At 36.3% G+C, this 23,899-nt stretch overlaps 1 protein-coding gene across 1 annotated transcript in view; it reads right to left on the bottom strand.

The window, feature by feature from the left end:
• Nucleotides 1-23,899, bottom strand: part of LOC139137642 (arginine-glutamic acid dipeptide repeats protein-like) — a 165,344-nt gene that overhangs the window by 9,660 nt on the left and 131,785 nt on the right. The window contains 1 exon segment of the mRNA XM_070705841.1: nt 1,158-1,302. Within this exon segment, the coding sequence (XP_070561942.1) occupies nt 1,158-1,302 (145 nt within the window).

The raw sequence follows: 23,899 nt of genomic DNA, 5'->3' as shown, positions 1-23,899 counted from the left end.
TTTCCCAAAAATTTTGATCAAAAAATGTAGGCTGTTAAAAGTGTTGTCCGTTTGATCCAAAATTATCAAAGGAATTATAGAAAAATTCTTAAAAATTGGTAAAATGTTGCACTAAAATTTTGGTGGGAAAAATTACAGTACTCAAAGGGTTAAAAGTGTACAATTTGAACTTTACCATTAAAACAACATGATTGAGCTAAATAACAATGGTGGAAAGGTTAACAGTAAATGATTGAAGAAAATCACATTTTCATAAATGTTACATCTGCTAAGTTAATATGATACCTGTATGTCTATATTCCAAACGTAAAAACAAAGAGAAAAGAAACCAAAAATGAAAGACTGAAATTTTCAAGAAAAAATCTTAAAGTCATAGGATGTTAAATGAAGAAGATTGATTCATAATAGCATATCAATCTTGTTGAGATATCTGTCTTTTTGTATTCCCCTTCTCTTTCTGAAACCCAAAATTTTAAAATTTTATGTTTTGGCAAAGCTGTTTAAGTCAACCTGAAGGCATTCTTCAATCCCTGGACACTTGAAGGAGATTAAAGCATTCTATATGCAAAGTTCCAGGTAAATGGATCCCTCCCTGTAGTATTAGCTTGAGCAATAACAACACAGTTGTTTGATATACGATACACTGGTTAACAGCTTGAAAATGTAAAAATTGGTTATCAAATATGAAATACACTGATATTGTGACTTTTTTGGCCTTGATGATTGAGCTACCAGATAGCAGCAATGTTAATTACCCCATAGAGACAGAACCCAGAGTCCTCATACAGAGCTAATAACTTACCCGGAGCATCAGTTCCCCAAATGTCATTTGGTTAGGTGGGACGGATTAGGCCTTGTACAAGTCACTATAATCCCCACAATGAATTGCCATAGAGATAAGAAGACTTCATAAGCATGCTGATAATACTAAGAATTTTTCCCCTACTACTTCACTGTTAACAATGACAAACTTTTCATTAACAAAAAAATAACTTGATCCAACAAGCATAAGAATTCAAGTCATGGAGGTCACAGTGCAAAGGTCAATAACTTCCAAATAAAACAAACTTTTCGTCCACAAACCTCAACTGACCCAGCAGCACTAGAATGCGGGTCCTTTGAGGTCACAGATCAAAGGTCAACAATTATCTACTCACAGAATTCAGAACTCGCAGGTCGACTTGTTCGGGCACCTCCTCGTATTCTTCGTAGAACGTTTTGCCGACGATGCCTACGGTGAGGTCTCTGATTGGATGCCTCTGGCGTTTTCTTCCAATAGTAATAGTACTCTACCAGATCACCCTATCAAAAGAAAGAAAGAAAGAAAAACGTTTATAGTTAATGGCACATGTACAGTGGTGAAAAGACTGAATCTTGCACAGCTTTCCGAGTTCATTGATTTTGAAAACTGTTAACTATGAAATGTATATTCTTTCATTTTGGAGATGATCCTCTTCTCTCAAGACAAAGTTACTTATCAAAAGTTAATTTTATGACACCTTTCAACTTTCCTTGACCTTGCTATCTCTAGGACAACTTTGACATACAAAAAGAGAATTGTGGCATCACTTTCTACTCTGCATGGAAATAACGCTGTTCATAAGTCGGTATTTACGGATATTATTGATGACCTTGTAGAGTTCAACAGAACAAAAAGGGTCAGGACGAATATACTAAATATATGGATTATATAACGAGGATAAATTCATGATTAAATATGCAATGAATATATAAAAATATCTATAGTAACTCTAGTATATTACTGTAGAACACTTAATATGCAGCACTTTAAGCAGAAAAACAAACACACACAGATAATGATCATTTAGACACTGCCTGATAACATCCACTAAATCATATTGCTTGTTTTTTTTATTAAATTAATACAGTATACATATAGAAGGCCTTTTGTTATGGGAAATTAGGTAATTGATTTTTTGTGAACACAATAGCAAGAACAGACATTTTTGTGCACGTGGACTCTGGTCAGCTTTGATGAAATGAAAATATTAAAAGATGTAAGGGCAGTTTTGGATATGTGGAAAATCAACACCCACTGGATGTCTATACATTAAGTGTTAGATATACCATAATCCAAGCAAATATAAGGCAATATAAAAGCAGACATGCAAAGTGGTTCATAGGTGAGTTCACATTTGCATACACTGAAAATTAACTCAAGTAGGTTGTCTATGTTGGATGGTTGGATCTACTTAAAAGCAAGCAAATATAGCAAGTCAATATAGGAGCAGATATACTGATGAATATCTACGAGTTGTGGATCATCCTTCTACCCCTATTCAAAAATGTAGAAGTCCAATATTCTCTTGTTGCAAACTGTAACTTTGTATTAAAATTGTGAATGAAATGGCAACAATAATGTAGCCAGGCGTGTTTCACAACAAAAAGTGATGATACAGTTGTGAGTTAAATGTCCGTGACAGTTCATAAGGAAAGAGATGTTATCTTCTGTGATGTCCAGTCATCAAAATCCAAACAAGCATTCACAAAATATGATGATTTCTATCTCAATTGTCACCATTCACATCAAGGTCATCAACACCTGTCCAACTATGACAAATCCTTCAATTTTAACACTGTCAACTTCAACAGACATGAACCTCTGTAATTTAGACACTGTCTAATACGGATACTATCAGCATCCCTTAAACAAAAGGTGGTTCTTAACCGGTTCGCCCCCAGATTCCCAGTAAACAGAGTTACAATCAGCATCAATAACAATGAGTTTAGGTCAAACCATTGTGATGAAAGGGTTCAACAGGCAGGGCTTACTGAGTCTGTCATCTCGTGTTGATTTGATCAGTGGTGTACAAGAGGAGTTGACAAAGCGACCACTGATTTAGCCGCGATAAGACTTTGTGATGCTAGAATATTCACACAGTAACTCTACCCTCAATAACATCAGTATTGGATTTCCAGTAGACAAAGCCAAATCACTATATTGAGAGTATACAACCACTTTCAGAACAAGACCTTTTTTATCATTGTACTGTTTCTTTCAACAGCTCACACTATTGAACACTGGCATACCCTCTTACGATAACCTTTGACCTCAAAAGCACACTAGACTAAATGATCACTGTATTGGCTATCATGGTTTGACATTGCAAAAGTGTATTTACACTGGCTATGCTCAGTCTATAACATTACTCAACAATACATCAATCAACAGTTCACGTTGAGTGGGGAAAAAAATCATGACTTTAACGGCTGAATCATCAATCAGTCTGGCAAGTAAGAAAATATTTTCAAACAATAAGTCAAATAAATCAGCCTGTGTCCCTTTGAATAGTTAAAACATGTCCATTTTATCCCTAATGTATACTTTACGATCCGCAGCAGCATTCCTGTCCGGTTGACAAGTACACCGTGTTTAGCTTAGAGGTAGAGTAATGACCTGCATCTAACATTTCCACGTTTAGCTGGATAGAAGTTTTAACCAAGCTATATCTCACATGATCTAGGTTGCTATAAGTCTTGATGCGCACTCATTAACAATGACAGACTGTTTCTCTCAATGTTGGAAACCCAATTAAAATCTGTTGATGGGGTTGAATTCATTAATATACAAGCGACCCAGCGGCCGATATAGCTCCGCTGTGTTTATGTAGAGAATAACTATTTTTACACATGTTGAAGAGGAAGGTGGAAATCTTTGAAAGCTCAATGCAGAGGCCAGAAAAAAGTGGCTAAAATAAGCTGCAAAAATACACAATTGAAGATTTCATCATACTTTGAATATATCACATCGGATCATTCCTAAAAACATGTCAACCAAAGCTATCTGATGAGTAGTTTTTTGAGAATGAAATTTTCTGACCAAAAATGGCAACAATTGCCCCCAAAATAAAAATTGCAGATTTCATCATAATTTCAAAAGATCAAATTTAGTTCATCTAAAAAAACCTGTATACCAAATTTCAAAGCTGTTAGACCAGTGCTTTTTGAGAAACACATGTTTTGACCAAAAATGGGAAAAATTGCCCCAAAAAATCAAAATTGCAGATTTCATCATATTTTTTAATAAATGTCATTTAGTTCATCTGTAGAAACCTGTATACCAAATTTCAAAGCTATCGGATGAGTAGTTTTGGAAATACATGTTTTGACCAAAAATGGCAAAAATTGCCCCCAAAATACAAAATTACAGATTTCATCAGAAATTCATTATATATCACTGAACTCATCTGTAGAAACCTGTATACCAAATTTCAAAGCTATCAAACCAGTACTTTTGAGAAACACATTTTTGACCAAAAATGGCAAAAATTGCCCCAAAATTACAAAATTGCAGATTTCATCATAATTTCAACAAATATCATTAAGGTGATCTGTAAAAACCTGTATACCAAATTGCAAAGCTATCAGATGAGTAGTTTTGGAAATACACATTTTTTGACCAAAAATGGCAAAAATTGCCCCAAAAATACAAAATTGCAGATTTCATCACAATTTCAATAAATATCATTAGTTTATCTGTAGGAACTCTATACCAAATTTCAAAGCTATCAGATAGAGTAGTTTTGGAAATACACATTTTTGACCAAAAATGGCAAAAAATTGCCAATCCCAAAATACAAAATTTCAGATTTCATCAGAAATTCGATATATATTACTCAGTTCATCTATAGAAACGTGTATACCAAATTACAAAACTATTAGACCAGTTCTTTTTGAGAAATACATTTTTGACAAAAAATGGCAAAATTGCCTTAAAAATGCAAATTTGCATATTCTGCACAATTGAACAAATCTGAAATAGATCATCCCTAGGGACATATGTACCAAATATCAAAGCTATCTGACTGGTAGTTTTGAAGAAGAAGATTTTTAAAGATTTTTTTACCAAAAATGACAAAAATTGCCTTAAAAATACAAATATGCAAATTTCACAACGATTTGAATAAATCTGACTGTAGTCACCCCAAGTAAACTGCATATCAAATTTCAAAACAATTGGACAAGCGGTTTCAGAGAAGAAGATTTTTTTACCAAAAACACCAAAAATTGCCCCAAAAATACAAATATGCAAATTTCACCACGATTTGAACAAACTTAAGTGTGGTCACCCAAAGTGAACTGCATATAAAATTTCAAAGCAATTGGACTTGCAGTTTCAGAGGAGAAGGCAATTGTTGACGGACGACGACGACGACGACGGACGACGGACGACGACGGACGACGACGGAAAATCAACCTATTTGATAAGCTCCGCGTCGCTGACAGCGGAGCTAACAAACTGGCGTGGGTAGGATAGTCCAGACCTTACCACGTACGGTATGTCAGTCCTGAATCTTGACAGATTTCAAATGTGTCTAACACAAAATGCTCTCTGGCAAGAAGGCATAGCTCCTCAACAACTGTACCTGATACATCTGGCCATTGTCCTGCTATGGTTGATAGCCAAAAAGCTGAGCCAGTTGCAAAACTCTATGTGTAGAAATTGATAAAGCCTGCTGAGCACAAACCTTGCTGCAGTCAATGGTCGGCCATATTGTTTCAGTACACACACTGCTCATAAAACTAGCAAAAAAGCTATAAAAGGGAGATTATTGGAACTCTGCAAATAATGGTGCTAACAAGTGCATGTGAATGGGTGAATACTGTTAATGATAGCGCTGCTTGCAGAATTGACATCAAACTTAATCGACTCTATAAAGAAACAAGGATTCTTTCTACAGGGTTTTGTCATCAACCTTAATAGCGAGAGGGGCACATTCTCAGAATTAATGTACATAACCAAGCCTGCATTGCACAATGAAACCATTGGCCTTGAAAGCCAGTGATAAGAAGCTTAAAATAAAATATTTTGGTTGTATCTGAATTCTTCCCTGGCCAGCTATTCTACAGTCTTATCTCCACCCAAACAATGCGTTGAATAAGTGACTTCTCCAAGTCACAAACAGTATGTTTTCTTTTATCAGGCCTGGACTGAGTAAGCCTACAAATGAAAGTATCTCAGATATTCTACTCATCCATGCCAAGACTTTTCTAAATAACGAATGCATCGGCATGATTTTATTCCACTTTGTACCTTCAAAGAATTCTAACAATTCAGTGACTTTCACAGCTATGTAAATACAGGATTTTGAGGTCTGATTTTAGGAAAGCGCTTGTAAAAACACTTAGCGGTTAACAAAAGAGATTAAACACCAAAGTGGAATTATAAACGATTAAGCCACTGTTCTCGCAATGCAATGTGGTCAATGTGTTATCTTGCTGTACCAACCGGACTCTGTACCATCAACACTTGTCACTATGCCTTTTATCCTCTGGTGTACCAATCCGATCGCGATTCTACATATTGTACTCTGCGGTTACCTGGTGACTCTGTACCATCACTTTTACTTTGGCATCACTATACAGCACTACACCATCACTTTTAAACACTGCCATTACTTCTACACATAACGCTGTCACTACTCCATACTGTCCAATCACTACTCCACACTGTCCATTATTACTCCACACTGTGCTGTCACTACTCCACACTGTGCTGTCATTACTCCTGACTGTACTGTCACTACTCCACATCACTCCACACTGTGCTGTCATTATTCCACACTGTGCTGTCACTACTCCACACTGTGCTGTCATTACTCCACACTGTGCTGTCACTACTCCACACTGTGCTGTCATTACTCCACACTGTGCTGTCACTACTCCACATCACTCCACACTGTGCTGTCATTACTCCACACTATGATGTCATTACTCCACACTGTGCTGTCACTACTCCACATCACTCCACACTGTGCTGTCACTACTCCACACTGTGCTGTCACTATCCCACACTACTCCACACAGTACTATCACCACTCCACACTGTGCTGTCACTACTCCACACTGTGCTGTCACTATCCCACACTACTCCACACAGTACTATCACCACTCCACACTGTGCTGTCACTACTCCACACAGTACTATCACCACTCAACACTGTGCTGTCACTACTCCACACTACTCCACACAGTACTATCATTACTCCACACTGTGCTGTCATTACTGCACACTGTGCTGTCACTACCCCACACTACTCCACACTGTGCTGTCACTACCCCACACTACTCCACACAGTACTATCACCACTCCACACTGTGCTGTCACTGTGCTGTTACTTCTCTAAACTGCACAGTGACCACAAAGCACCAAGCTGTGTTGCCATGCACTGTTACTTTTGTTGAGGACATCACAAATCTGAACACTGAACATTTTCCATGTAGGGTTACTTTACAAAGTGAATACAAATCAAGATGGGATTCTGACATATTATGACTTTGCTCAACAAAAAGTACCAGACGCCATGTTCTTCTGATCAATAAGTGCCATGGATGATAAGAATTGTTATATGATAAATACTGAATGAATGCACACTTGATGTCAAATAATTCACTCCAAGATGTTGTATCGCAGTAGGATAATTTGAATGTTTTGATGAGATTGAAGACATTTCCATGTAACCTGATGCTTTCAGAAAGTTGCAACAGCTACATGAATTTGTTGATGATTGATAATATTCATACTGACACTAAAATGTGCATTATTAAAAATCTGTCCTCTTTGTTTCACATCTAAAGACATCTTAAACCGCTAAAAATCCAAACCAAGCGTTTTCTCAATGACGTGGCTGTGTGATATTCCTCCTTCACTAGTACATCAAGAAGTATGAGGCATAAAACCACCGCCCAGCTAGCATTGTCGGCAATCATTTAACTTTACAACTTTACCAAGGAAAGGAAGTGTGCCTCTTAAAAGTTAATGATTACTATAGCAGGTTTTTAAGCAGAATCATTTCACCAGTTAGTCTGGCAAGGTACAATATACATCCTTTTTTATCGTCTCATATAACGCAGAAGTTGGAAAAGATCACAATACAGTGATTCTCTAACTGGCTGAATTTGCATATCTGTTATAAACTGACTTGTAGCATCTGGTTAGGAGTGGGCTTGGTCTCCTGGAAGGCTTTATGATTATCGGTTAAAAGTAAAAAGAACAGAACTCTTAAATATCAGGACATATACCATCAGTGCTTGACAGGTTTGAATACAATACAGCATGTCCAACCCTGCGATATGTGAACTAAGATACAACCACAACATGTCCAACCCCAAAATCCATGCACTAAGATAAATTTATAACATGTCCAACCCCACATCCATGTACTAAGATAAATTTACAACATGTCCAACCCACAATCCATGCACTAAGATAAATTACAACATGTCCAACCCCACAATCCATGCACATACCGGTAGATACAATACAACATGTCCAACCCCACAATCCATGCACTAAGATAAATTTACAACATGTCCAACCCCACAATCCATGCACTAAGATAAATTTACAACATGTCCAACCCCACAATCCATGCACTAAGATATATTTATAACATGTCCAACCCCACAATCCATGCACTAAGATACAATACAACATGTCCAACCCCACAATCCATGCACTAAGATAAATTTACAACATGTCTCATCACACACGCCGTGTATCCAGTACTTCAAATCACTCTGATTGGTACTTGTAAAGGTAAAGTGTTCTCATATCATATCAGCTCTGAGCATTAAAGAGAACAATTCAGTTTTGCTATCGCATCATTTTCACATAAGGCAAAGTCTTTTCACCTTTGCTGTTGGCTATACAAATATGGACAGGTGTGTACAACACTTATGCCATGCATTGATCATGGAATTGACTGGTTTGACATTTGTACCTATAGACTTCTGTTTTCACTGCAAAATCCAAATTTCTCTTTTTCCGCAAATTTCTTTCTCTTTCTTTCCCTCCTCTTTCTCTGCACTCAATCTATATCTACCTTTCTCTGTGTCTATGTATATGAATATCTCTGTGTCTGTCTGTCTTATGATTGCCAGATGCACGAAACTTCACTGGTATCATTACAGATGATTTGTGGGAAATTACAGTGCTTGATGTTAAAGGCAGAACGTTGTAAATAGTAACACAAATTACTTCCAGTACAAAGTAATAATATCTCTTATATATATATATATATATATATGTTAAAAGTAATAATATCTGTTATAATATTATTACTTTGTACTTGAAGTACACACACACATATGTATATGTATAGGATAAAGCCCAAGTACGAGGGCTCTTCTGGTATATAAAGTCCAACCCAACGATAAAATGTCGAGGCCGAGCCATTTTATCATAGGGTTGGACTTTATATACCAGAAGAGCCCGAGTACGAGGGTTTTATCCGACTTAAAAACTATCGCCCCTAACTGATATATTTTCGTTTCAGTGTGTTTACGTCAACCGTCCCCTTTGTCAATATAACATGTTTAGGATATGAATTAAAACTTTTATTTGTGAAATAGCCTTCCAATGTAATGGAACATCCTATAAATGTCCTAGGGCACATTATATAAATGCCCTTGGGCACAGCAGATTTTGTGTTGCAGCTGGTTTCCGCTGTGTTACCAAATTGAATATTAAAACGTACCAGATGTCTACAGAATATGACATGTTCACTTTTGATTGGACAGTACTTTACTACGGCGCTGTCATTCGTTTCTGGAATTTGGTGACCAAGACTTTATGAGTAAATAAAACACCCTGAATTGAGCACTCTGATTGGTCAATCAACAGTAGATAGTTTTTAAGTATATATATATATATATATATATATATATATATATATATATATATATATATATATATATATATATATATATATAATACACACACATACTGTACACATACACACACACACATACACATATACTGTCTGTCTGTCTGTCTGTCTGTCTGTCTGTGTATTTTACAAACAGAAACTCATGGAGTACAGCAATTTATGGGGGCACATTATCAAACTTGATATCTCTTTCTTGCATAAATACATCAAGTATTCCAACACAGCTACATTTATGTTAACAACGTCTGTGTACACTTTTAGCCCTCGGCATTCAATCTATCTTATTTCTCCTTCACTAATTGTACATCACTATCAAATTTTTATATTTTGAACAATCCAATCCTCAGCCTGACATTACTTTCCATAGTAACACAAGATGGTCATCAAATTTTCATGCATTTATTAGGAAAGATGAAGTCGATAACTTTAAAAAATAAATAATGAAAACAATATTCTATGATTTATGGAGGAGCTAATCTACATGCATCTATTTGATGTCTACCACAAACACTATACACTGAAATGTCAACTGATGCCATTCTTTATGGTTCAAACTACTTTTTTTTCAAGAGAGCAATATACTCTGATAAACCTGTTTCCACTTCACTATTCTTTCACAAAGGCGGACGTTACAACAAGGTGAAAGAGTACGAAATAATATTTTGCTCTGGACATGAATTCGCATGTATTTTGTACTGTATTGCTTCCCATGATGATATGCTGTTTCATCCAGTTTTCAGAAAAATTTACTCAAATTTTCAGTCAATTTTTAAACTGTAACTTGAAGCTTCTGTGTCACTTCATTCGTAAAAGGATACAGAAAGTCCCTAGGTCCTTATAAATTATACAAGGACTCCCTAGCTTCTAATATACCTGATCTTGTACAGCTTCAGTTGTACAGATTGTGAATGCAACATAAAAGACAATTGGTATCCTACATATACTTAAAGTCTATAATTATTACAGTAACTGTACTTAATCATTGCGTAAACTTCAAAATTTTAACCCTTAGAGTGCCAAAGTCAAATTTTATCACCTTTTTGAAATATTATACACTGTATTTTTTCAGTTTCATACAATTTTTTTTAGATTTTTACCCAGTGATGATAAAAACTGTAGCCAATGAAAAGTTATGGTCATTTGGTCCAAAATTATAAATAAAATTACAGATGAATTCATAAAAATTGATAAACTGTTGCGCAAAAATTTTGATGGAAAAAATTGCAGCACTAAAAGGATTAAATGCCACCGACATTAATTTTGATCTATACCAAGCAACAACAGTGACATAGCACGCATAATTAAATTTAAACTTGCAAGAACTACTTCCCCTGTCAATTCATGTTTGTTGATAGAAAGAAAAAGCACTGTTCACAGTAATAGATCTTTCAGTAATTATAGCTGCATGTGTGCACCATCAGAAACTGCTGCTTAAAATGTGGACAAACTTCGTCAGTGTTGCATGCATTGCTGTGTTGCAGCTTTTGCTCTAACCTTTAAATGTAAATATATCTTTCTTGTGTTTATCATAACACTGGCAGTTGCCTATCAATTTGTATTTTCGTCATTATTGCAAGTGGAATTTCCAAAAATGTAATCTAAATTTGTAGACAAATATTTATTTTTGCATATGAATGAGAGAATAATGACATCATTTACAAACAGCCAAATTGCATACAGACTGATCCAAGACACCAGCAATCATGAATTAGATATATTCAACTTCGAGGCTATGCTGCATATAAGGATCAGCTTGGAAATTGTAGGTGGAATGAAACAGGAGTGAAACAGGAATGAAACAAAAAAATGTAACTGGAAGTGAAAGTAGGGTCACAATGGAGTGAAAGTTGGACGAAACTGGATGTGAGAGACTAAGGATGACATGAATCAATGATAAAACTTGGATGAAAGTGAACTGAAACAGGAGTGAAACTATGGAAACTAAAATAAAAATAGCGCCAATGGCACTTGATCACAACTGGCACATTGTGAAACTACTCATAATTAATGAGGTACAATATGTGGCATCATGCGGTGTCCCATCATACCATATATGAAGGGTGTAGCACTTGTGGTTACTGAGTTATGGACAAATATGTATATTTCAGGTCAAATGTCACTGAGGTCATGTGACATATTGTCAAAAAAATTGAATTGCTAAGTCATCCCTATATACCAAAAATCAGACCTAGCTCTATTGGCTCGCTCAAAATTAGATATGCACATAATTAATGAGGTACAATATGTGGCGTCATAAGGTGTCCCATCATACCATATATGAAGGGTGTAGCACTTGTGGTTACTGAGTTATGGACAAATATGTATATTTGAGGTCAAAGGTCACTGAGGTCACGGGAGATTTTGTCAAAATATTTGATATATCTGCGTGAACGGAGGGACATGACCCAATCTATAAGGCCCTGGACTTCATCCATGGGGACTAAAAACTGTGTCACTGAATCCTTTTTGCAATATGAATATGATGAGAAACTAAATTTTTATTTTACTTGGCCTTATACATGGGATTCTATAGACAGCTGACTTATACATGGTAGTCTATGGTGGTGTAAACTAAAAAGTCCTCTAACATGGCCAAATCGACGTGCATCTGTATGGGGTAGGGTACTATCCTTGTGCAAAGTTTGAAAGAAATTGACCAGGGCATGTCTGAGATATCTGCGTGAACAGACGGACGGATGCACACACGGATGCAGGCACGCACACACGGACATGACCAAACCTATAAGTCCCCCCGGACGGTGTCCGTGGGGACTAATTAGACAGACCACGAAGTCAATGAGCAACATACAGATGAAAGACTATTTTTCACATTGCGATTTTAAGTCCATTTTTATGAGAAAAGGGACATGTATATGTACCGGTATATGGAGAAAAAAGCAAAAGACATATTTGTAAATTGTTTGTTAAGTGATGACAGTCATATATGCATCTCTTGAAATTTTGTGGTTATAAGGTATAACAGTAGTGTAAGAATAATGAGGTTAGAATAAGTTAGTAAAGCTAAGTTGACAGTAATTAAGATTACAAAATTATACACTAAGCTGAGGAAATCTGAATGAAATAAATGTTGAAAAGTAGCAAAGTCATGGTCATCTTTTGTCTAATACCTTTTGTAAGTTCATGAACTTTACATAAATCTTGCTATAGATTTGTTGCTAATGGACAATAACTGTGTTTCAGATCATTTGAGAGCAATCTATCCATGACAGGTTTAAATTGTAAATATACTTCTATTTAAAGGAGAGAAACTTCTCAAATAATTTTTTCCCTGTAATTTCCTGTGAGAACACATGGACATGCTTAGGACTCTATGCTGGTGCTACCTTGATAACTAACCTACAACTTGTAACGGCATTGTTTAACCTGTTCACCCCAATTTCCTGTAGACAGGTCCACACTCTCCATTGATAACAATGGGTTTGGGCCATACCACAGGCGACCCATTAAGTATAACTGAGTTTTTCACACTGTTTTCTCCATCATTTTCTCTTCTTTCTTCATGCTCTGAATGATCGGAATAAATAAAATAAATGGTTTATATAACCTAACCTAGCCTCTGTGACTCTTTATTTATTTTACACTCCATTACAAGGACGTATATCTCTCATACACACATGTTGTGATTAATTAGTCAACACAACTAATTATGCTAATCCGTGGACTTATCAGGGATTTTACGGGTTAGTCAACATCGCGAAAGATAGGAATGGTTACTAAAACGGGAAGGTAAGAAGCTCTCCTGAAATGTGTCCAGAAATTACCAAATTGCGGCCGGTCATGACCATTTATCCAAAATCTACTGCAGCCAATATATTTCGATTGCCGATGAAAGCCAGCTACTCTAATTTCAAGCGTGTATATGGTCGCGAACAGTGCAAACCCTACCAGTGCCTTGCCTGCAGCTCATGGCATGAGGACGTCCGTAAAGCAGGAAGTCGGAAGTTGAAACCTTTGACCTTTACGTTGTTTAGATGTGGGCAAACTTGTAAACATATTTCCCAGGGACAAGTCTGATTTTGACTAGGGTCAAAGTTCGTGTGGTTAAGCGTGGTTCTCTCAATCGGGTGGTGATGCTAAGGTTTTGTCTGCCCACCGTCCGTGGGTGGAGGGACGGTGGTCTGCCTTTCAGTTAAGCTGTGCGTTCTCGATAATTTTGCTGCATTTTTTCTCACAAACATTGGAAATTCGTTTAAGATTTAAGAAACATTAATTTTTATATGAGGAATATTCTAGCTCGTATCCTCGAATTAAATCAGCCGATTTTCTTTGATACAGTTTTTTTATATGGTTTGGAGAACTCTTTGTGGCGGCGTCAGATATTAATGAGACAACAACATTTCGTTCATGTAAGGAAATCATATAGCAAGTTCTTCTTGCGCTGTTGCAAACTCTACGAAATATTATGATATCAAAGATGTTTTCCATGATAGTTTACAAGGTTTCTTGTCTAAATTCGAGGAAATCATCAAGAATATCTAAAAAATACTACACGTAATTATGACTACATTTTGTATGTGTAGAGGTATTGTTTACCGTTCCTAACGTATGTTCTACACGTACGCGACGTATGTTTATCACTGATCAGCTGAATTACGTGTAACTAAACTTCTCCATAACGATATGTTACCGGCAGACATGGAGATGATAGCGAGTAAATAGAAATGACGGTGACTGGTTTACAAAATTAATAGTGCTGGTAAAAATTCTCAGTGGCCGACATCATCGGTGATGTCAGTTTGTGTTTCGATGTTGCGAGGTCACCGCTCAGGTGACTTTAGTGACGGGCTGCACTGAGGGCGAGTCAGAAAACCCGGACCGAGACGAGTCGAGACGAGACCAAATACCTCCTATCTTACTGATAGAAAAGTTACGGGTTTTTTTGCACAAAGGCAGCATCTGTACCAATGCCACGGGAAAAAAGGACGTTGATCCACTTCTGTCTTAGTCAAAGAAGTGATATCCCACCCCTACCATCGACTAATGCTTGTTCATTTTCGTACATTCTAGTCAGTGGTTACATAGTTCTCCGAATTTGAATCTTAATCTGAGGCTGCCTCAGATTCCACACACATAACATACATGTACTATAGTATCGGTAATGTAGAAAAATGGTGCAGAGCCACTGTAGGTGCCTGTCAATAGACAAAAGTTGGCTATTGACACGCGGGACGTTTTTCTTCATAATTCACCACATTTTAGTGAATAAACTGCTCTTCTTCCAGGTAAATGAAGAACACATTGTTCTGCCATGTAGTAATTACAAAATAAGTTCTAATACGTCGGAAAATCAATATTTTGCAATGCTAGCGAAAGCCGTCACGCACGGTACGTCGTACGCGTTCACCGTGTCACTCTAGCATAACCATGGTCCTGCATACGCGTATTTTGCCGATTGGTGATACTTATTTGGTACAATGCCACCCTTTAGTGATGATGAGGTCCGTTTTGCATTGTAAAAATCGGAAAATCTTAGTAGTTCACGTCAGAGAACTGTCATGACAGGCATCGTGATTTCCGATGGCCGCGACATTGACAGCTTGGTCGCTTAACATAACTCCGCATGCCTGCATTGAGAAACGACTATTACGATGGTGACAACATTCTAAAGCTTCGTCAGCTAATCCAAAATAGCAAGCAAAATGCACCCGAAGCGTAACTTCACGGCCTAGAACGGCGCGAGGCAAGAGCCAGAGAGAAAGATAAAAGGAGTCTCAACACGGGAGCCGACATTTTAACCTTGACCTCCAGTTCGGGTCAGCACTGGTGTGCTGCCTCCATGGTATAGTAAAGCCAATGACCTTGGGTACGACAAAACTGTACCCGGAAATTAAAACATTTTGGTAAATTTTTTTCTCGCTTAAAACATCGTAGTAAACATTGCTATCACTTTCAATATCATGTCTTTCCTTTCAATGTGCAAAAAATTTTCAATATGGATCTATACTTGACAAATAGGTTTGCAGGGGAAGCAAAGTCGCCTTGCCCCCACAAATTGATTTTTTTACCTAATAAACGTTTTGTTTACTTTATAACATTATTCTCAGAACTATTCTTAAAAGATGATGCCATTCAGGAGAAATTCCTGACTCTCCAATTGCAATAGCATCACCTCTTATCCTCGTATTTCGGCTTTTCCTTTGCAATTAAAAGAAACGTGGACGACGACTTTGTTCATTCTTACGAACAAAATGGCAGAGCAAAACATTCTGAGAAGCATGAGGAAGTTTATTTCGCTAAAATCCGGTAAAATTTGGCTAAAAAAGTCCCGCGTGTCAATAGCCAACTTTTGTCTATTGACAGGCGCCTGTCGATAGCCACGGCATAAACTTAAACCTATGAGCTCCCAGTTTATTTTCCTACCTATGATGTGTTTATAAATGGTGAATCTAATTTCTAAAAAATGATTACTTAAATCTCCTGTATGTATGTTTCTAATTCAAGGTTACCTATTTTGAATTCACAGTAGATATCATAGTAGAATCTGAATCTGGCGCTTATCGCTTAGGCCAAAATGCCGACGTCGCATCGCAGTTGGCATGTTTCGAGCTCGCCTTGAACTCAAGTTGAAAAAACCTCAACAAATCTTTTTTCAGTTATTCCAATCGTGATTGTGCTATCTCTTGCTTTGTGCATCGATCTTTGACACTCTCAACAAACTGCAAGCTTTCTGTAGTATTGTATATATGATGTATTTACAACGCCTGGCCTGAGGGGTCATTATGGTCTGTCTCGACTCGTCTCGGTCCGGGTTTTGAGACTCGCTGCACTGAGCCTCGTCAATTGCTTGTACGCCAGAAAAAGAACGGTCTGCGAGTAGTCATGTCGGAAAAAGCTGGAAAAACGGCGATAGTTTGGTGATTTTTGAGCGGATTTCTGGTAGTGGTAGGCCCCTAATAACCATGTTGTCGATGAGTGTTGGCAATTTGGGTGGAAAATTTTCGAAATATCGACAAAGTTGCGACAAGCGTGCTGTCGGGCAGCATGGACGTTCCCATGGCTGTGGTGGTGACGTTAAAATCAAAACCAGCCGTAAAAGGCAGAAATCCCGTCCGAAAACACCACAGCTATGGACCCAAAGCTAGCCTAACAGTACAAACGAAGTTTTATAGCCCGTGCGCCGCTTCTTTCGGAAATTTTGTGCACTAACAGCACAAGGCGCGATTCAAGTTGAAAATCGATGAATTCCTTAGAATAGTAGCGACCATGGAGCTAGAAACTAGCTCCATGTAGCGACGAACTCTCTTTTATTAGGCGAAAAAAGTAACCGGCGAGATTAACTCTTTGACGCCGTAGAGTCATTCTAGTCATGAGCTTGGTTGCTACCGTATACCAGAAAACAACCGACTTTGACGTCAAAGGCCTGTTGCTGGTACGTACTTTGAGACAGAAAATAACGATATGTTACCGGCAGACATGGAGTTAATAGCGAGTGCAGAGAAATGAAGGTGACTGGTTTATTAAAAAATTCACAGTGCTGGCCAAAATTGTGCGCTGCTGCTAATGTGTCACCATTGTGCCTTGAATCACGACGCGGTTTGTAAATTATACTTGGTATATACACTCCCAGAAAACGACGACGTGAAACATACATCTATATAATTTTGTTGAAAAACTCATGAAACGGCCACTCCGGCAACCTTTTCTGCTTGGTCTGTCGATACTTTCTGGGTGGCATTTGTTACATGGAGCAGGACCATGTCTGCTTAGTTATGTGAGAATTTGGCGCTTGGCAACGAAAAGCATGCGCGTTTCCAGCGTTCCTTTCGATCTAACTTCCCGTTTATTTTTGAATAATGAGCAGTGTTTGTTTGCGCATATCATGAATATATAAGCGTCCACTAGGTTTACGGACGTCCTCGAGACACATTTCCCAAGATCTTCATACCTTCCCCTTTTTCATTAACATCACTATCTTTCCGATGTTGACTAACCTCTGATAAGTCCACGGATTAGCATATTTAGTTGTGTTGACTAATTAATCACAACATGTGTGTATGAGAGATATACGTCCTTGTAATGGAGTGTAAATTAAATAAAGAGTCACAGAGGCTAGGTTAGGTTATATAACCATTTATTTTATTTACTCCGATCATTCAGAGCATGAAGAAAGAAGAGAAAATGATAGAGAAAACTGTGAAAAACTCAGTAATACTTAATGGGTCGCCTGTGGCCATACCATGGTAGTGAAAGACTGTAACATGTGAGGTCGTGGATACTTAAATCTCAGGAATGTCAAAGTCTGTATATTGACTCAAGGATGTTTACATAACAAATGCTTAGGGTCATCTCAAAAGTGAGAATCTAAACTATGAAATATGTTTTTTTTTTATTGCTTTTGATACCCAAAAGAGCATAGAAATCTCTTATACTTTGAATCAGCCATCCTGCATATTTCTAACATTCATCAAAACCTCATTTCTGTTCCACAACTCATAAAACAGTCCACAATGTAGGATTGGTGTACATTCCAAAACTACATATATGAAAGACCCCTAAAATCAATTAGTTAAAAAGGGGGGTTAGAAATTTCCCAAAACTATATAACCTCCGCTCTGTTTGGCTCCATTTTTCGGAATTGGAACCTTGGAACCAGTCTATGTATTGGTACCAAATATCAACGCAGTCTGTTCAGCAGTTTTTGACTTTTTGTCGTTTACGGAAATGGACGACATCAAACACCGGTTGAAACCACCTCTATATCACAACTTCCAGTTGTGATAAAAAGTGATATTTAGTTGCAACTGGGGATAAAACTGTAGGTATATAGTCTCAATAAATAATTGGAATTTTGATGAAAGTGAAGTGAAACTAAAACAAAACGTTTAACTGGGTTGCAACTAAGGATGAAACCTCAGGTATATAGTCTAAAATAAATACTTGCGTTTTCATTAAAAAAATATGACATTAAAATTTGATCTCATCAAATGACAAACTTGTTTGAAATTGAAATCCTGCTATTACACAAAGGTCAAAATATTCCTTTTACAATATATGGCTAATAGAAAGTATAATTATTACGTATATGAATATTTGCATGTGTGATCAAAATGCCGGCTTTTGACAATTTAGTATCAACCTCCAAGGTAGCTTTAATTTGATATTACTTGTCTGTGTACTTTGATTATGAGAAAAGTGGCACATGTATGTTTGTATAATCGCCATGGACTGAGTTTTCCATTATCTGATCAAATGTCATCTTTGAAATGTTTCTCGCAATTTAAATACAAATTGGGCGTCTGATTTTATTTCTTTCTTGAAAGTTGTATCTTGCCATTTGCCTCCTGTGAAGTAATCATGTGAAATGTGAGTAGACTATGGCGATATCAATCTAAGCTGATATCAAGGCATGTAAAATTGCATTTGGAATCACGTTTTGTTTTTAACCCTTTGAATGCCAAAGTCAATTTTGTTGCCTTTATAAAATGTACCCCAGTCAAATTTTTTCCGATTTTTGCAAAATTTGATGACAAATTGTAGTCAATGAAATGTGAAACCTGTTTGGTCCAAAATTATCAAAAAAATTACTGAAAAATTCATAAAAACTGGTAAAATGTTGCACTAAAATTTTGGTGGGAAAAATTACAGCACTCAAAGGGTTAAGATTATAAGCTTGTATCTATCATCTGGACAAAGTAGCCAGTATTTGCACCACAATTTATATCATTAATCTGATATTGAATCCACAGGGTGTTATTTGTAACACTTGTGATCTATATTCATATTAAATTACTCTGTTTACACATCAGATTATTTGCACCTACTACCTCTAGTCATATCTGACCATAAGCAAATCTTTTAGACATGAGTTGCTGGCTGACCTGTCAGTAAACAAAGTAATCCATCTACTATATCGATACAATAGACACTGTAAATTTTATAAAAGATGTGCAGTATTCTAGCAAAATTGGGACATCACAAGCAGAATGAATGAAATAATTATTATCCTAAACTAGCATGTGACCTTTTCGAAACAAAGTATCTACTGTGATATCCAATGATAATGTAATTGCAAAGTAACAAGTTATCTATTGAGACATACAATTTAGTTACAATGTAATTACAAAGTAACAGTTTTCCTGTACATATTGACAGACAACCCGTTTTTTTTCCCGAATATCTAAAAATGTTAAATAATGGGCTCCAGTATGGAAAATACGTATATATGCTCACTGGTTTACAAGATATTACAAGGGCTGTTTCATACTGCATTAAATGTGGGATGCACTAAATGTACGAAAAGCATTCATGGCATACAAACTGGCACTTGAATGAAGTGAACCGCATGTGAACTTTGCTCCACTGGTATGACAGGATGCAGAGTAATGTATTACTTTATTATTCCTACTGCTGATCTTCCTGACAGTAAGGTACCTGTTTCTTTCACCCAGGTCACTTCAAACAACGTAAATAATCTGTATTTCACTAAGGGGTTTGTCACCACTTCACAGTGCATGAGAACCTCAAGACAGTTACTCTGAGAATGCAAGATTGTAGGGAAATATCCAATATGCGGGGAATTAAAAACTAAATCGAACCTTGATACATAGAATGTTATTTGGTCCATAATCATTGTTTTTGACATTTTGTATTTCCACAAGTGAAAAGTCATCTGTTCAGAAAATTTAAAATATGCAAACAAAATGAGCAATAATCTATGAAATGTATGATTCTCAGACAACAATCACTTTAAAAAATTGCAATTCTAAAAGCTCATGTATAATTTCAAATCCAGACTTCAATCAAGGTACAGGAATTTCATTCTTTGCAGTCTTCTGTCTGTTTTTGCATTTACATTTCAAATCATTTCTAGAAAAGATGTCACACTGGTATTAAAGCTGTCAAAATCTAACATCAAGACAGAAATATTTCTTCAACGACTGTATATTATTTCCTCTTTCCATTACAAAAATTTCTTTTTTAATAATTAGCGAATCTCTTATGCTTAAAAGGACATAAAAAGACAATACTTCTTTAAGATGTTATTGCTTGACGCAAATTTCTCTAAATTTATTTTCATTGGAATCTTTCCTTCCTCTGCGAAAAGCAACAACAAAAATCTGTCATTTCAGTTTTTCTGACAGTTTTATATCAATATTCATGTGCAGAGGTCAAATTTACAGTTGATAACAATAAATTTTACAAACTAGAGAGAGTAGGAAGGCTTAAGAGAAAGTAGCATTTGCATGGTGTTCAAAGATCCTGTTTTTGCTCATGGTTTATGAATTAGCGCAATGAGAATATGCAACTGATAAATAAATTATCGTTTTTATGATGTTTTGAATTTGTGATGTGTAGTTACACATTTATAGGAAAATGAATATGACACTGTGTTTCTCTTTTGAGGGAAACCAACTAAAATCATGCTACAACGGGGATTTTATTCCAACTAAAATGAAATGATTGAGCATAAAAAACCTTTAAAAATCTGCAGCAATAAGTATTGAAGATATAAAACCACAGCAAATGATGTATTTCAGCGTACATTGTATCAAAACTTATACAATATGAAATACCCATTGGCCTCACAAAGCGTATCACTTTCTCGTACCCATCAACAACATTAGGGAGTAAACCCTTCTCCACTTGGTGAATAAAATGTCTAATTTAATCATTTGTTGAAATACAATGTTTGGACAAAAATCAGCATTAAAATGTGCAATGTTTTTGGCAGGAAGACATTGAGTTGCTTTTACCTTCAACTTAAAGACTATCAGGATTGAAAACAGTATTGGTGGTATATATACTAAAATATATCCGTAGAGTGCCCATGGTTGTTCCATGATGGATGGGATATACTGCAAGTATGCATATTAGCACTATGCCACAATGGCTGACATGTCACACTGTAGCAATATGTTGCACTCATACTAATGATATACACTGTACAAATAGCAAAATAATGTATTGCTCAATTGAAATTTCAGGTAAAACCAATGTATTATCTGATACATTGTATCAAACCAATGTATTATCTGATACATTGTATCAAACTGAGTATATATCAGCAACAGATTGAAAATTGACAAAGAACCTTGCCTAGTGATTCCCAATGAGGTGTAGCATTCAGTTTCTCATATAAGATTCCATTTGTACATACATCAGGCATGCCAGTTCAATTTATTCTCTATGGTTTACGATTGCTTCATGCTTCAAGTAATCTGTTTCATCTGAGGTTTTGGCATGTCCAACCAAATAAACCTTCAAGGCGTTTGCAATTCATCAATTTATAAATAATTTCTTTGGCATGCAGCAAATTCAAATAAAGTCTATCACTATCATGGGCGGTGTGCTCCGAATTATTGAGCAAAGCCGAATAGACTGAAATGACTGTACCCAAATACACACTACGTGATTATAAACAAAAGGTATACATATAAGTGACATTGTGGTTTTGATACCAACAAAGAAATATGGAACAAAATTCCCTATCCCCATCCCTGAAAAAAATCATATCTGCAGTTAAACCTGTTTCAGTAAACTGGGACTTATTTTCAATAATGATTTATTAAAAATTTAGATGTCATATAGCACATTTACTGATTACACACACATGTATGCATAATTTACAAACTTGAATTGCTTCTAATCAACCGAATATGAGTTAAAAAGTGTGAAATATCTTCTTGGTAATTTGAATATTAAATTTGATAGACAATGCACAACTTAATCATATCATCGATGGCACAGTTTAAATTATGGAATTAATTTTAAAAAATTTCTACAGCTATGTAAATTGTCACATAAAATTTAGCGTTCCTTTCAATTATGATTCATAGAAAAATTTCATTTCAGAAATATGAATTTTAAAATTCAATTGACAACTTTTAAGCAGAATGTTGTCACAAAGAACAAATCCCACGTTTTCTCACAGTGATCATGCCAGTTGCTATTGCAATGATTTCATCAGTTTCCAATGCCTTCCCTTAGTCAAATACACACTCACATTTTACACAGAACAGAAAATAAAATGGCCATTCTTTACAGAATTGAAATATATGCATGACTGATACAATCAAACGGAAGAAAACAATCATTACCAGAAAATCTCAGCCAAAGTAATTTTTTGGTAATAAGTCTGGCTCTAATGATGGCAAAGAACGGATACCATTTCTGGCATTTACGTTTTCTATATCACGGCGGGAGTCTCCTATTAATGCATTCTCTGTTATGGGAGGAAGATTTCAAAACACTTATTGTTTGGTATAGTCAATTTGTATCGTATTGCTCAACACCTTGAAATATTGTGACATTCTCTGAAGACGACTGTGTTGAATGTTAGACACTGCTGTACGTGTTGACTAAAACCTTGGTTACATTGTGAGCAGACACGATGACAAAGAGAAGGAAAAACCTGTTATTTTCCAGTCCAGTGACTGCCACAAATGAAAGCTTTAAGAAGATAGCTCTGTAAGGGATAAAATGAAACCCACAATAGATTCCATGCTGACTGGCCATTCTAGACTCAGTGAGGCAGAAACACTGCATATGTGACTCTGAGCTGCAATGCTATCAAGCCATACAATAACAACACTGCTTATTTCCTTCTGTCCACCATCAGTCTAACAAAAGCGCTAATAATTATAGACTGGAGACGCATTGTATACTCCATCATATAATGAAATCCACTGTCATTAAATTTCATTTATACTTAACGGTCTTTGCATATACAATATTAATTTTCAAGAGTTTATGCCATGATCATCTATTAAACATGAATTAATAATCATGCAAATGTTAAATCCATTTCTGATATTACGCTGATGTATGTATGTTTTGAATCCATACTTTTTGTAGAGAAAATTTTAGACAAGCATGTTTGCTTTCACCAACATAGCTACAGCCTTGTCAGAGATTATACCTCATTCTTCATAAAACAACAGTTGCTAGACAAGTTGAATTTTAATGCGGCATTATCATTTTGTTTCCTCGAGGATATTTCCAGAAAAAATTTGTTACAATCACAATACTTCAAAATTGTCACAGAAATGCCATTAACATTTCTACATCATGAAACAATAGCGCTGTTCACGGTTACAGGTGTGTTACTAAATATAGCTGTACGCGCGCGCGACATCGGACACGCAGCTTGAAATGCGGACAAATTTTATCAATGTTGCATGCGTGGCTGTTTTTGCAGCTTGTACTCTGAGTCGTGAATATGTTTTTAGTATTCACTGTTACACTAG

This window comes from Ptychodera flava, chromosome 7 (genome assembly GCF_041260155.1).
Source record: "Ptychodera flava strain L36383 chromosome 7, AS_Pfla_20210202, whole genome shotgun sequence".
Taxonomy (NCBI): domain Eukaryota; kingdom Metazoa; phylum Hemichordata; class Enteropneusta; family Ptychoderidae; genus Ptychodera; species Ptychodera flava.
The sequence above is the reverse complement of the archived record's forward strand: the minus strand, read 5'-3'. Positions and strand labels throughout refer to the sequence as shown.